The 13,490-nt window shown below is 44.3% G+C and overlaps 1 protein-coding gene and 1 pseudogene across 16 annotated transcripts in view; one reads left to right on the forward strand and one right to left on the reverse strand.

Moving 5' to 3' along the window:
- The first annotated feature begins 239 nt into the window (after window positions 1-239).
- ULK4 (unc-51 like kinase 4) overlaps window positions 240-13,490 on the forward strand; it is a 727,378-nt gene continuing 714,127 nt past the window's right edge. For 15 of the 16 annotated variants that reach the window (XM_054550402.2, XM_054550404.2, XM_054550405.2 and 12 more), the window contains exons 1-2: window positions 240-652; window positions 7,033-7,218. In XM_054550402.2, coding sequence (XP_054406377.2) covers window positions 7,081-7,218 — 138 coding nt within the window. In that variant the 5' untranslated portion in view covers window positions 240-652; window positions 7,033-7,080. 16 annotated transcript variants of the gene reach the window in all.
- On the reverse strand, window positions 5,991-6,866 carry LOC103890206 (large ribosomal subunit protein eL36-like; annotated as a pseudogene).

The following is a 13,490-nucleotide window of genomic DNA, read 5'->3' on the forward strand; positions in this document are numbered from 1 at the left end:
CAGAAAGAAAAGAATGGAAGGAAACAGAAGGACAGTGGGAACGGGAAGAGAAGAAATGACTAGGTCTCAGTTCTCCACACTCTAGCCTCAGCACCCACTTAAGATTGAAGAATAGTCCCTCAAGGGCTCCCACTTCGGGCTCTAGCCAATAGGAACTGAGACTCTTAACCAATCAGCGCTTTGCGTTTTTCCGGCGTTCTGCGTGCTGCCATGGAGATGGAATGAGCAAATCCAAACATAGAGGGATGGTGGGCCGACCACTATGACTGTTACTCCAGCACTTCCCGCCCCAGTCTCTGGCCTGTGGGCTCGTCCAAAGGCCGGGCGTGACGCCCTTTGGGTGGAGGGAGGGGCCCTCGTGGTCTCTCACTTCCGGGCCCCAGCCAACAGGAACGGAAACTGCACAGCCAGTCGGCTTCCTGAGCTTCTTCCGGCGTTCTGTGTGCTGCCGTGGAAACCGTATGGACGAATCCAAACCTGGAGGGGCGTCGCCTCCGTAAGGCTGGTCGGCTTGTTCCGCGCGTTCCGCTTTGCTTCACTGCTTTCTCCCCCATTCTTGGGCCCGTGGACCTGTCCTGAGGCAGAGGCCGAGATGCGCGCAACCGCGGGAGCAGCCAAGTGGACTCGACTCTTTTCTTGACTTAGCTACCAGGTGCGTGGCAGTGGCGGTTTTCGTAGCCACGAGTCTGGGTTCGTGTCTGCCTGAGCGGTCGCGGAAGAGAGCGCAGGCCTGCCGGGGCGGGTGGGTGGGGGCGCCTGGCCGCCCTCTCTCCTTCTGCGAGTGGACCCTGTACCGCCTGCGCTCCCCTGCTTTGCGCTTGTGTTAAAAAAGCCGCCCGTTTTTATCCGGGCTTTAGTTAAGGGCACACGGGACGCCTCTTCTAGGACCTGGGTGCAGCGGGGAGAGAGAGTGCTCGTGTGTTTCGGCTTGGGAGATGTGCTTTATGGACGCCACCTCTTAACTCCCCAGAGCGGACCGCGTCTTCACCGCCCTGCAGCGCTTCCTAGGCTCCCAGCTGGCCTCGCGGACTGATGCCTACCGACGTAGCGAGACCGCGAAAGCCGCCGATTCGCCCGCCGCGAGTTGCCTGGGGAGCGGGGGGGCGAGTGACTATGTAGCGCCCCTGAGTCTGTGATGATTGAGTCTGTGAAGTGCGGCGAGGAGGAGCACCTATGGAGTGCTTAGTGTGGCGCGCGCCATCGGTTACATCTCAGGGGAAGGTTGATTTGGCCGGCAGTTCGCAGACTTCAGCGCATCCCAGTTAACCCAGGGCGTGTAGTAACACAGAAGGCCAGGCCCTACCGCCGTAGCGTATGATTCTGTAAATCTGGGGCAGGGCCGATAACTTTTTCTTTTGTATTAAGTCCCAGGTGATGCTCATGCTTCTGGTGCGGGAGTCATGATTGTGCTGAAGGTGGGCACCTGGTCGCTCTTATCACCTGGTCGCTCTTATCACCTGGTCGCTCTCAGCGTTCCTTGAATGTAGGACCTGCCCCCGACTCTTAAATGCCTCATTTGCACCTGTGTGTGATTTCCTCTGCCTTCTGGCTTCTTAGATGCTTCTTAGGTGAACTTGTGAATTAAGAGAGACTTCCCTAGGAGCACTATAGGTTGAGAGACTAAACTGTGGTTTCTGGGAAAGCACACTCGAGTGAGAAAACCATGAAGAAACCTAAGGAAGTGATGACTACGAAAGTCAGGGGGTGGTTACTTTTGGGGATCAGGAGGGGTGGTGATTGAGATAGGCTCACGGAGGGGCTTCTTGTGTGGCTGGCAAAGTCCTATTTCCTGACCTTGGGTGGTGATTAGAAGGGTGTCCTTCTTTAGTAATTCATTAAACTATGTATTTTGTGGAGTTTTCTGTACTTGTGTTTTATTTTACAATTAAGAGGTTACAGATTTAAAAATGAATATTAGGAAGTCTGTAATGGGGAACGTCTTTGGACTGAGTCAAAGAATCTTAAAGTCTTGGAATTTCAACTATTAATAAGTTATTGAAAGATAACTTAGTGCTAGGCGCGGTGGCTCACTCCTGTAATCCTAGCACTTTGGAAGGCCGAGGCAGGCGGATCACTTGAGGCCAGGAGTTCTAGACCAGCCTGGGCAACATAGCGAAACTCCATATCTACCAAAAAGACAAAAAATTAACTGGGTGTGGTGGTGTACCGGAGGCTGAGGTAGCTACTCTGGAGGCTGAGGCACGAGAATCGTTTGAACCCTGGAGGTGGAGGTTGCAGTGAGCCTAGATCTTGCCCCTGCACACCAGCCTGGACCACGGAGTGAGACCCTGTACAAAAAAAAAAAAAAAAAAAAGATAAAAAATCATTTGATGCAATTATTATTTTACTCTAAGGAAACTGAGCCCTAGAGAGGAGAAATGCTTGAAAGTAACAAACCACCCTATCTAAGCAGATTTATAACTAATGTGTTTTATTAATTTCAGACTGAAATTGTCCACATGTGACTCGATGGTCAGATGTGACTAAAGATTAAGGAAATGAATTTGGCCTAAATCAAATTCAAAATTGCAAGATGGGCTGGGTGGTGGCTTGCACCTGTAATTCCAGAATTTTGGGAGGCTGAGGCAGGAGGATTGCTTGAGCCCAGGGGTTCAAGACCTAGCCTCCCTTAAAAAAAAAAAATCAAGATTTTACTTAATTTTTTCCCTTGTAGCCTAAAACCTTATTTTCAAGAAATCAGTTATACATATTGTATGAAAACTTATTTTATCATCTTATCCTGATATATCCTAATGTAGACAATTTGTGAACACTTAAGGTTTCTGATTATATTTTTTCTGGCTTAGTAACTTACCATCTTAACATACTGTCAGTTTAATCTTATTTTGGTTATAATACATACCATATAGCTGGGACTACGGGCATGCACCACCATGCCAGGCTATTTTATTTGTGTAGAGTCGGGATCTCACCATGTTGCCCAGGCTGGTCTTGAACTCTTGGCTTCAGACAATCCTGCCTCCACCTCCAAAAGTGTTGGGATTACAGACATGAGGCACTGTGCTAGGCCAGGATTGGTTCTTTTTAATGAATGCATTTTAGAACGAAGAGGGATGTAAAAAGGACTTAGGGAAACCGTCCTTAAAAGAAAGATACTAACCAGTGCCTTTTTGTTTTTAATTAGTTAGTTAATTTTTGTTGTTGTTGTTGTTATGGAGTCTCTTGTCACCCAGGCTGGAGTGCAGTGGTGCAATCGGCTCACTGCAACTTCTGCCTCCCGGGTTCAAGCCATTCTCTTGCTTCAGCCTTTGGAGTAGCTGGGATTACAGGCGCCCGCCACCATGCCTAGCTAATTTTTTTTTTCTTTTTTTTTGAGACGGAGTCTCGTTCTGTCCCTCAGGCTGGAGTGCAGTGGTGTGATCTTGGCTCACTGCAGCCTCCGCCTCCCGGGTCCAAGCAATTCTCTGCCTCAGCCTCCTGAGTAGCTGGGACTACAGGCGCGTGCCACCATGCCTGGCTAATTTTTTGTATTTTTAGTAGAGATGGGGTTTCACTGTGTTAGCCAGGATGGTCTTGATCTCCTGACCTCAGGTGCTCCACCCTCCTCGGCCTCCCAAAGTGCTGGGATTACAGGCGTGAGCCACTGCACCTGGCTTAATTTTTGTATTTTTAGTAGAGATGGGGTTTCACCATGTTGGCCAGGCTGGTCTTCAACTCCTGACTTCAGGTGATCTACCTGCCTTGGCCTCCCAAATTGCTGGGATTATAGGCGTGAGCCATTGCACCCTGCCCATAAATAAAAGTTTTAATGGAACTCAGCCATATCCATCCATTTGCTTATTGTCTCTGGTTGCTTTTCTAGTTCAAGAGCAAAGGTGAGTAGCTGTGACAGAAACCATAAGGTCTGTAAAACCTAAAATGTTTACCCCCTAACATTTTATAGAAAAAAATTTTCCTCTCCCAGAACAATCTTGGAATTTTTTTTTTTGATCTGTAAAATGAGTTTTCTTAATTTTTTTTTTTTTTTTTTTTTTTGAGACAGTTTCACTCTTGTCGCCCAGGCTGGAGTGTAATGGTGCAGTCTCAGTTCACTGCAACCTCCCTCTGCCTTCTGGGTTCAAGCCATTTGCCTGCCTCACCCTCTTGACTAGCTGGGATTACAGGTGTGCGCCACCATTCCTGGATAACTTTTTTTTTTTTTTTGTATTTTTAGTAGAGATGGGGTTTCACCATGTTGGCCAGCCTGGTCCCGAACTTGTGACCTCAGGTGATCCGCCCGACTCGACCTCCCAAAGTGCTGGGATTACAGGCGTGAGCCACTGCGTGTGGCCAATATATTCACCAGTTTTGTTATTAATTTTTGAAGTCTTAAAAAATTTTTAATTGTGGTAAAATACACATAAAATTTACCATCTTAACCCTTTTTAAGGGTAAAGTTTAGTAGAGCTTAAGAACAGTTACATTGTTGTGCACCAGTCTCTAAAACTTCATTTTTGCAAAAGCAAAATATATTACCTTTTGCTTATCCATGTATCAGTGGACACAAATTGCTTCCATGTTTTAACTATTGCGAATATGTGGGGTACAAATATCTCTGAGACCCTGCTTTTAATTCTTTAATATACCCATATTGAGGTGTGATCTATCAGTAATTGTATGTATTTGAGGTGTACAAGTTTTTTTTTTTTTTTTTTTTTTTTTGAGACAGGGTCTCACTTTGTTGCCCAGGCTGGAGTGCAGTGGTGAGATCTTGGCTCACTGCAACCTCTGTCTCCTGGATTCAAGCTGTCCTCCTGCCTCAGTCTCCCAAGTAGCTGGGACTACATGCACAGGCTACCACTGCTGGCTAATTTTTAAAAATTTTGAAATATTTTGTAGAGATGATGTGTTGCCATGTTTCCCAGGTTGGTCTCAAACTCCTGGCCTCAATTGAACCTCCCTCCTTGGCCTCCCAAAGTGGTGGAATTACAGGCATGAGCCACTGAGTTCAGCCCAATGTGCTTTTTAAATTTTTATTTATTTATTTATTTTTTTCTGAGACATGGTCTCACCCTGTTTTCCAGGCTTGGGAGGCCAAGACAAAAGAACTGCTTGAGCCCAGGAGATTGAGGCTGCAGTGAGCTACAATTTGGCCTACGAGCCAGTAGTATTAATGATATTTGGATTGACTCCTACAGTCTCTAGGGATTACATGGAAGTATCATTCCATATTTGTTTATACTGTATTTTCACTTGTTTTCTCTTTTACTTCTCATAATTAATAAGGTTTAGGTGGGGCATATGCTTCTCTTTTACTTCTCAAAATTTATAAGGTTTAGGTGGGGCATACCAGTCAAGACCGGTAGAGGGTCTTGACCGCAAGTTGTCCAGGTTCTTGGCATTTTGAGCAAAGAATTGGACAAAATGCCCAGCAAAGCAAGGAAAGAATGAAGCAACAAAAGCATGAAAGCAGGGATTTATTGAAAACAAAAGTACACTCCACAGTGTGGGAGCCACCTGAGCAGCACTCGAGGGCCAGGATACAGATATCCGGTCCAAATACCCCCTAGAGGTTTCCCATTGGCATCTTCATGCTCACCTCCGGTAAATCAAGTGGTGGCCTGCAATCGGTCTATTGGTTGCAGTCAGCCAATTTCATTGATTACATTTCATTCATTCGTTCCATTCTCTGCAACCAGTCAGATGCTAAGGTGAAGTTACAAAGTTGCAAACCAAGACTACGCCCCCATCAGTCTGATTGGTTGCAGTCAGTTAATTTCCCATCTGCTGCATAGAAAAGGTGGGGGATTTGCAAAGGGAATAGCCTCTGGTCCTTTTGTTACTTAGGCATGGAAAGTTAGGGTTTTCCTTTAAATTTAGTTACTGGAAGTCAGTGTGAAACAGCCTTAGGTTCCCTGCCTCCAGACCCTATTCTCCTGCCTCACATATATTATCCCGCTGTGCAGATGTTGTTTTCCCTTGTACCAGGTTTCCATTGTAACGGAGAAAGTAAGATATGGAGACACATTGGGTAAAATGCAATTCATACCCTGATTTTGTTACCGTTGTTCGAAATAGCTGTTATTTTCACTCTTTTTTTTTTCTGTGAAGGTTTTATGGATAGGGTATGGAGCTTCAGTCCTTCTTTGTGGCCGCTTTCTTCATGGTGGGCAGGGCGTTGCTTAGCTCTTCTCTCTTCATCTTGGTGCGGACGTGTCCCCCACTCTCTTCTTGATGAACTTGAGGGCTGTTGGTCCTTGGAGACCTTGAGCAACTCCATGGCGCGCCGGCTCGTAGGGAGTAAAGCCATACATCTTTGGGAAAATGTCCCGCACGAACGTGGTGTGCTTGGTTAGTTGCCCACTTTGGCGGTGGCTGGGCCAGGCTTGCTCCCATTTTTGGTCACTCTGTGGCCCTCATTGAGGCCCACGGCCACAGGGTCGCGCAGAGCCACGGCTGCTGCTCTCCAATGGCGGCAGCGGCGGAAGGGCCGGCCGCACGGAATACCGGGATGTCTACCCACCCTAGAGGCACGGGCAGCCACTGTGTTTTTAAAAGATCTTGTTGATGGGAACTTGAATATTGGTTTGTGAATATTTATTGATTTTTGAGATGGAGTCTCTCCCTGTCGCCCTGGTTGAAGTGCAGTGGCGTGATCTTGACTCACTGCAGCCTCCGCCTCCCGGGTTCAAGCGATTTCCCTGCCTCAGCCTCCCGTGTAGCTGGGATTACAGGCGCGCATCACCACACCTGGCCAATTTTTGTATTTTTAGTGGAGATGGGTTTCACCATGTTGGCCAGGCTGGTCTCAAACTCCTGACCTCGGGTGATCCTCCTGCCTCGGCCTCCCAAAGTGCTGGGATTACAGGCGTGAGCCACCGCGCCGGCTGTGAAGTTTTATTTATTTGCCCCGTAGTTTCGTTCATCCTGCAAAAATATCAGCATTAGTATTTAACATTTGTAAGTGAATTTTCTGAATTTGTCGATTTGCTAGATTTTTTTACACATAAAATATCCTAGGCTAATTATCCTAGGCTAATTAATTATGCAACTAGCTTGCATTTATCAATGTCATTTTTGTTTACTTTTTAGGAGCTAGAGATGCTATTATTCTATCGTATGTGAGAAGTCGGCCCAGAGATGGAAAACTTTATTCTGTATGAGGAGATCGGAAGAGGAAGCAAGAGTGTTGTGTATAAAGGGCGACGGAAGGGAACAATCAATTTTGTAGCCATTCTTTGTACTGATAAGTGCAAAAGGCCTGAAATAACCAACTGGGTAAGTCAGTGTATTTCCATTGGCATGGGGAAAGAGAGAGCTACAATAGGTAGAAGGGGGTAGCATTTTCACAGTAGTCATTGAATTTGATATATCAAATGCCACATTTTCAGTCTGGAATGGATGACCTTCTATCTATTCAGTGCCACCAGTCCTGAATAATGAGTAATAAACATATCCAAGTAATGACTAACTTAATTTTCTTTTTTGTTTCTTTTTTCTGGGGAGGGGGGTATAAATCGGGGAAACTATACTCTTTTTTTTTTATTTCCTTCCCTTAGAAACAGGGTCTCTCTCTGTTGCCCAGACTGGAGTGCACTGGGCTCACTACAGCCTCAACTTCCTGGGCTCAAATGATCCTCCCACCTCAGTCTCCAGAGTAGCTGAGACTACAGGCACATACCACCACGTCTGGCTAATTTTTTGTATTTTTCTTTTTTCTTTTTTTTGAGATGGAGTCTTACTCTGTCGCCCAGGCTGGAGTGCAGTGGCACGGTCTTAGCTTCACTGCACTCTGCCTCCCGGGTTCACGCCATTCTCCTGCTTCAGCCTCCTGAGTAGCTGTAGAGGCGCCCGCCACCACACCTGGCTGATTTTTGTATTTTTAGTAGAGACAGGGTTTCACTGTGTTAGCCAGGATGGTCTCGATCTCCTGACCTTGTGATCCGCCCACCTCGGCCTCCCAAAGTGCTGGGATTACAGGTGTGAACCACTGCGCCCGGCCAATTTTTTGTATTTTTCATAGAGTCCGGGTTTGGCTATGTTGCCCAGGCTGGTCTTGAACTCCTGAGCTCAAGCAATCTGCCTGCCTCAGCCTCCCGAAGTGTTGGGATTACAGGCAGGAGCCACTGAGCCCAGCCTGGAAACTATATTCTATATTAGATAATTTACTTTTTGAATTTGGTGTATTTAGGAAACAAGCAGGTTCCCCCCTACCTCTGCAATTTACTGTCAAGGAAGGACACTGGGTGAGAATGACTTGGGTTTGAAATAGCTGTGTCACTTTATAGCCTAGGCTTCTTGGACCATACCTAGCGTAAAAAAATATATTTTTTTAAGCTGGTCATGGTGGCTCGTGCCTGTAATCCCAGCACTTTGGGTTCGAGACCAGCCTGACCAACATGATGAAACCCTGTCTCTACTAAAAATACTAAAATTAGCTGGGCATGGTAGTGCGCACCTGTAATTCCAGCTACTCAGGAGGCTGAAGCAGGAGAACCACTTGAATCCGGGAGGCGGAGGTTGCAGTGAGCCGAGATCACGCCATCGCACCCCAGCCTGGGCGACAGAGTGGGACACCATCTCAAAAAAAAAAAAAGTATATATATATACACACATATATGTATATATGTGTGTATATATGTGTATATATGTATGTGTATATATGTATATATGTGTATATATGTATGTATATGTGTATATATATGTGTATATATGTGTGTGTGTATATATATAGTGGTAAAATACAATATAACAAATTTGCACCTTAGTGATTTTTAATTGTACAGTTTAGGGATAATAAGTACATTCATATTGCTGTGCAACTATCACCTCCATCTGTCCCCATAACTGTTTTCATCTTGTAAAACTGAAGCTCTGTACCCATTAAACTGTAATTCTTCATTTCTCCTTCTCCAACTTTTGGCAACTATCATTCTACTTTTTGTCTCTGTGGTTTTGACTACTCTATATAAATGGTATCATACAGCATTTTTCTTTTTCGTGTCTGGCTTATTTCACTCAGCGTAATGTCCTCAAGGTTTATCCACGTTGTAGCATGTGTCAGAATTTCCTCCTTTTTAAGACTGAATCATATTTCATTGTACATATGTAAAGCGCATTTTGCTTATCTATTTATGTAACAGTGGTCACAAGTTGCTTCCGTGTTTTAACTATTGTGAACAATGGTGCCATGAATATGTGGATACAAATATCTCTTTGAGATCGTGCTTTCTTTTGTGTATATGCTCAGAAGTGGAATTGCTGGTCCTATGGTAATTCTATTTTTAATTATTTGAAGACATGCCATAGTGTTCTCCTCAGCAGCTCTGCCACCTTCACATTTCAGACCATCAGTGCATAAGGGTTCAGTTTCTCTGCATCCTTATCAGTACTTTTTTTCTTTTTTTTTGACAGTAACCATCCTAATGGGTGTGAGGTGGTATCTCATTATTGTTTTGATTTGCATTTCCCTAATGAGTAGTGATGCTGAGCAGCATCTTTTCATATGCTTATAGACAATTTGTATATCTCCTTTGGAGAAATGTCTATTCTTTTTGTCCATTTCTGTAAGTCCTCTGCCCATTCTCTAATCTGGTTGGTTGTTTTCTTGCTGAGTTTTACGACTTCTCTATATATTCTAGATATTAATCTGTTGTCAGATATATGATATGCAAATATATTTTCATATTCTATAGGTTGCCTTTTCACTTTGTTGATAGTACCTTTTGATGTACTAAAGTTTAAAATTTTTTCAGAGTCACATTTGTTTTTTTTTTTGTTATCTGTGTCTTTGGTGTCTTATCCAAATATCCAAAAATCATTGCCAAGCCCAGTGTCATGAAGCTTTTGTCCTATTTGTTCTTCTGAGAGTTATGTATTTTTACCTCAATGATATTTGACTCATTTTGAGTTAAATTTTGTATGTGGTGTTCGGTAAATGTCTCTGTTTGGGCTGCTAAGACAAAATACCTTAGACTGGATAGCTTATAAATAACAGAAATTTATTGGTCACAGTTCTTGGGGCTGGGAAGTCCAGGATTAAGGTGCCAGCAGTTTTGGTGTCTTGTAAGGGCTTGCTCTGTTTCTCAAAGATGGTGCCTTTTATGTGTTCCCACATGGCAGAAGAGGAAAACAGGCCCCCTTATGCCTGTATTCTAAGGGCACTAATTTTATTTATGAGGGCAGAGCCCTCATGACCTAATCGCCTCCTAAAGGTTCCACCTCCTAATACCACCACAATGGACATTAGGTTTCAATGTGAATTTTAGAAGGACACATTCAGACCACAACAGTAAAGGTCCAACTTCTCTCTTTTACATGTGGATATCCAGTTTTCTCAGCACCATTTGTTGAAAAGACTGCCCTTTCGTCGTTGAATAGTTTTGGAATACTTGTTGAAAGTCATTTGACCATATGTGTGAGGGTTTATTTCTGGGCTCCTTATTCTATACTGCTGGTCTATATGTCCGTCTTTATGCCAGTACTATACTGTTTTTATTATTGTAGCTTTGTAGTAAGCTTTGGAATCAGGAAGCGTGTGTTCTCCAGCTTTGTTTTTTTTTTTTTTTTTTTAAGATTGTTTTGGCCATTTGACATACCTTGAGATTCTATATGAATTTTCGGATAGATTTTTCTAGTCCCACAAAAAAAGTTATTGGGATTTTGATAAGAATTGCATTGAATGCATAGATTGCTTTGGGTAGATTGATTTTGGGTAGTATTTGAATGTTAATTATTAATATCTGAAAATTGCCTTCTAAGTCATAAACACGTGATATTTGCCCACTTATTTATGTCTTTTTTGTTTGTTTGTTTTGAGACAGAGTCTCGCTCTGTCCCCCAGGCTGGAGTGCAGTGACACAATCTCGGCTTACTGTAAGCTCTGCCTCCCAGGGTTCACGCCATTCTCCTGCCTCAGCCTCCTGAGTAGCTGGGACTACAGGCGTCTGCCACCACGCCCAGCTAATTTTTTGTATTTTTAGTAGAGATGAGGTTTCACCGTGTTAGCCAGGATGGTCTCCATCTCCTGACCTCGTGATCCACACGCCTCGGCCTCCCAAAGTGCTGAGATTACAGGTGTGAGCCACCGTGCCGGCCTATTTATATCTTTTAAAAATTTCTTTCAGAAGTTTTTTGTAGTTTTTGTTGTGTAAGTCTTTCCACCTCTTTCGTTAATTCCTGTGTGTTTTATTCTTTTTGCTGCTATTATAAATGGAGTTGTTTTCTTAATTTCCTTTTTTGATTGTACATTTGTTAATGTATAGAAATTCCCCCTGGGCATTGTGGCTCACACCTGTAATCCCAGCACTTTGAGAGACTGAGGAAGGCGAATTGCTTGAGCTCAGGAGTTTGAGACCAGCCTGGGCAACATGGTGAAAATGTGTCCCTGCAAAAGATAGAAAAATTAGCCGGGAGTGGGCCAGGAGCGGTGGCTCATGTCTGTAATCCCAGTACTTTTGGAGGCTGAGGTGGGCGGATCACTTGAGGCCAGGAGTTCAAGACCAGCCTGTCCAACATGGTGAAACCCTGTCTCCACTAAAAATACAAAAAAATCAGCCGGGCGTGGTGGCACATGCCTGTAGTCGCAGCTACTTGGGAGGCTGAGGCGGGAGAATCACTTGAACTCAGGAGGTGGAGGTTGCAGTGAGCCAAGATTGCACCACTGCACTCCAGCCTGGGCAACAAGGCGAGACTCTGTCTCAAAAATTAGCCGGGGGTGGTGGCATGCACCTGAGGTCCCAGCTGCTTGGGAAGCTGAGGTGGGAGGATTGCTTGAGCCTGGATGGCAGGGGTCGCAGTGAGCCATGATTATGCCACTGTGCTCCAACTGGAGTGACGGACTGAGACCTTGTCTCAAAAAAAAAAAAAAAAAAAAAAAAAAAAGTTTTGCCAGTATCTGCATCAATCAAACTCATCAGACTGTGCCAGGTGTGGTGGCTCATGCCTATAATCCCAGCACTTTGAGAGACCAAGGCGGGTAGATCACTTGAGCCCAGAAGTTCAGGACCAGCCTGGGCAACGTGGTGAAACCTTGTCTCTAGAAAAAATAGAAAAATTAGCCAGGCATAGTGATGCATGCTTTACTCTCAGCTACTTGGGAGGCTGAGACAGAAGGATTGCTTCAGTCCTGGAGGTGGAGGTTGCAGTGAGCTGCGATCATGCCACTGCACTCCTGCCTGGGCGACAGAGACACTGTCTCAAAAAAAAAAAAAAAAAAAGCAGGTGTGGTGGCTCACACTTGTAATCCCAGCACTTTGAGAGGCCGAGGAGGGGGCAGATCACTTGAGGTCAGGAGTTCGAGACCAGCCTGGCCAACATGGTAAAACCATGGTGTGGTGGTGGGCATCTGTAATCCCAGCTACTTGGGAGGCTGAGGGAGGAGAATCGCATGAACCTGGAAGGCAGAGGTTGCAGTGAGCTGAGATCATGCCATTGCGCTCCAGCCTGGAAAACAAGAGTGAAACGCCATCTCAAAAAAAAAAAAAAAAATTCCGCTAATCTTTGAGTGTTGGACCTGGACTTTGTATTTTACTTTACAAAATTTGTTTTTGTTTTGACAGTTTATTTTATGGAAACTTTACTTTATTTTATTTTATTTATTTATTTTTTTGGTGACAGAGTCTCAGTCTATCCAGGCAGGGGTTCAGTGGTGTGATCTTGACACACTGCAACCTTTGCCTCCCAGGTTCAAATGATTCTCCTGCCTCAGCCTCAGGAGCTGCGGTTTCAGGTGCCTGCCACCACGCCTGGCTAATTTTTTTGTATTTTTAGTAGAGACAGGGTTTCACCATGTTGGCCAGGCTGGTCTCGAACTCCTGACCTCAGGTGATTTGCCCACCTCGGCCTCCAAAAGTGCTGGGATTACGGGCATGAGCCACCACGCCTGGCCTTAGGGTTTTCTACATATAAAATCAATCACATCATTTGCAAACAGAGTTAATTTTACTTTTTCCTTTCCAATTTGGATGCCTTTTTTTTTCTTGTGTAATTGCTCTGGCTAGGACTTTTTATACCATCTTGACTAGAAGTGGAGAAAGCAGACATTCTTGCCTACTTCTTTATGTTAGAGGAAAAGCTTTACTGTTTCACCATTGAGTATGTTGTTTGCTTTAGGTTTTTCATATATGACTTTTATTATGTTGAGATAGTTTCCTTCTATTCCTAGCTTTTGGAGTTTTTTTTTTTTTGTTTTTGTTTTTTTTTAAAGATTGTTGAATTTTGCCAAGTGCATTTTCTGTATTAATTGAGATGATCATGCGTTTTTTTTCCCCTTCATAATGTGGTATGTTACATTTTCATATGTTCAACCATTTTTTGTTTTCCAGGAATAAACCCACTTGGTTACAGTGCATAATCCTTTTAATGTACTGCTGAATTCAATTTGCTTGCATTTTGTTGACATATCTGGCTGTTACTAAGATAATAAGATATTTAGCATAGTGCCTGACACTTAATAAACACTCTTTCTTTTTTTTGAGACAGAGTCCAGACTCTGTCATCCAGGCTGGAGTGCAGTGGTGCGATCTTGGCTCACTGCAGCCTCTGCCTCC

Source organism: Pongo abelii, chromosome 2 (genome assembly GCF_028885655.2).
Source record: "Pongo abelii isolate AG06213 chromosome 2, NHGRI_mPonAbe1-v2.0_pri, whole genome shotgun sequence".
NCBI lineage: Eukaryota > Metazoa > Chordata > Mammalia > Primates > Hominidae > Pongo > Pongo abelii.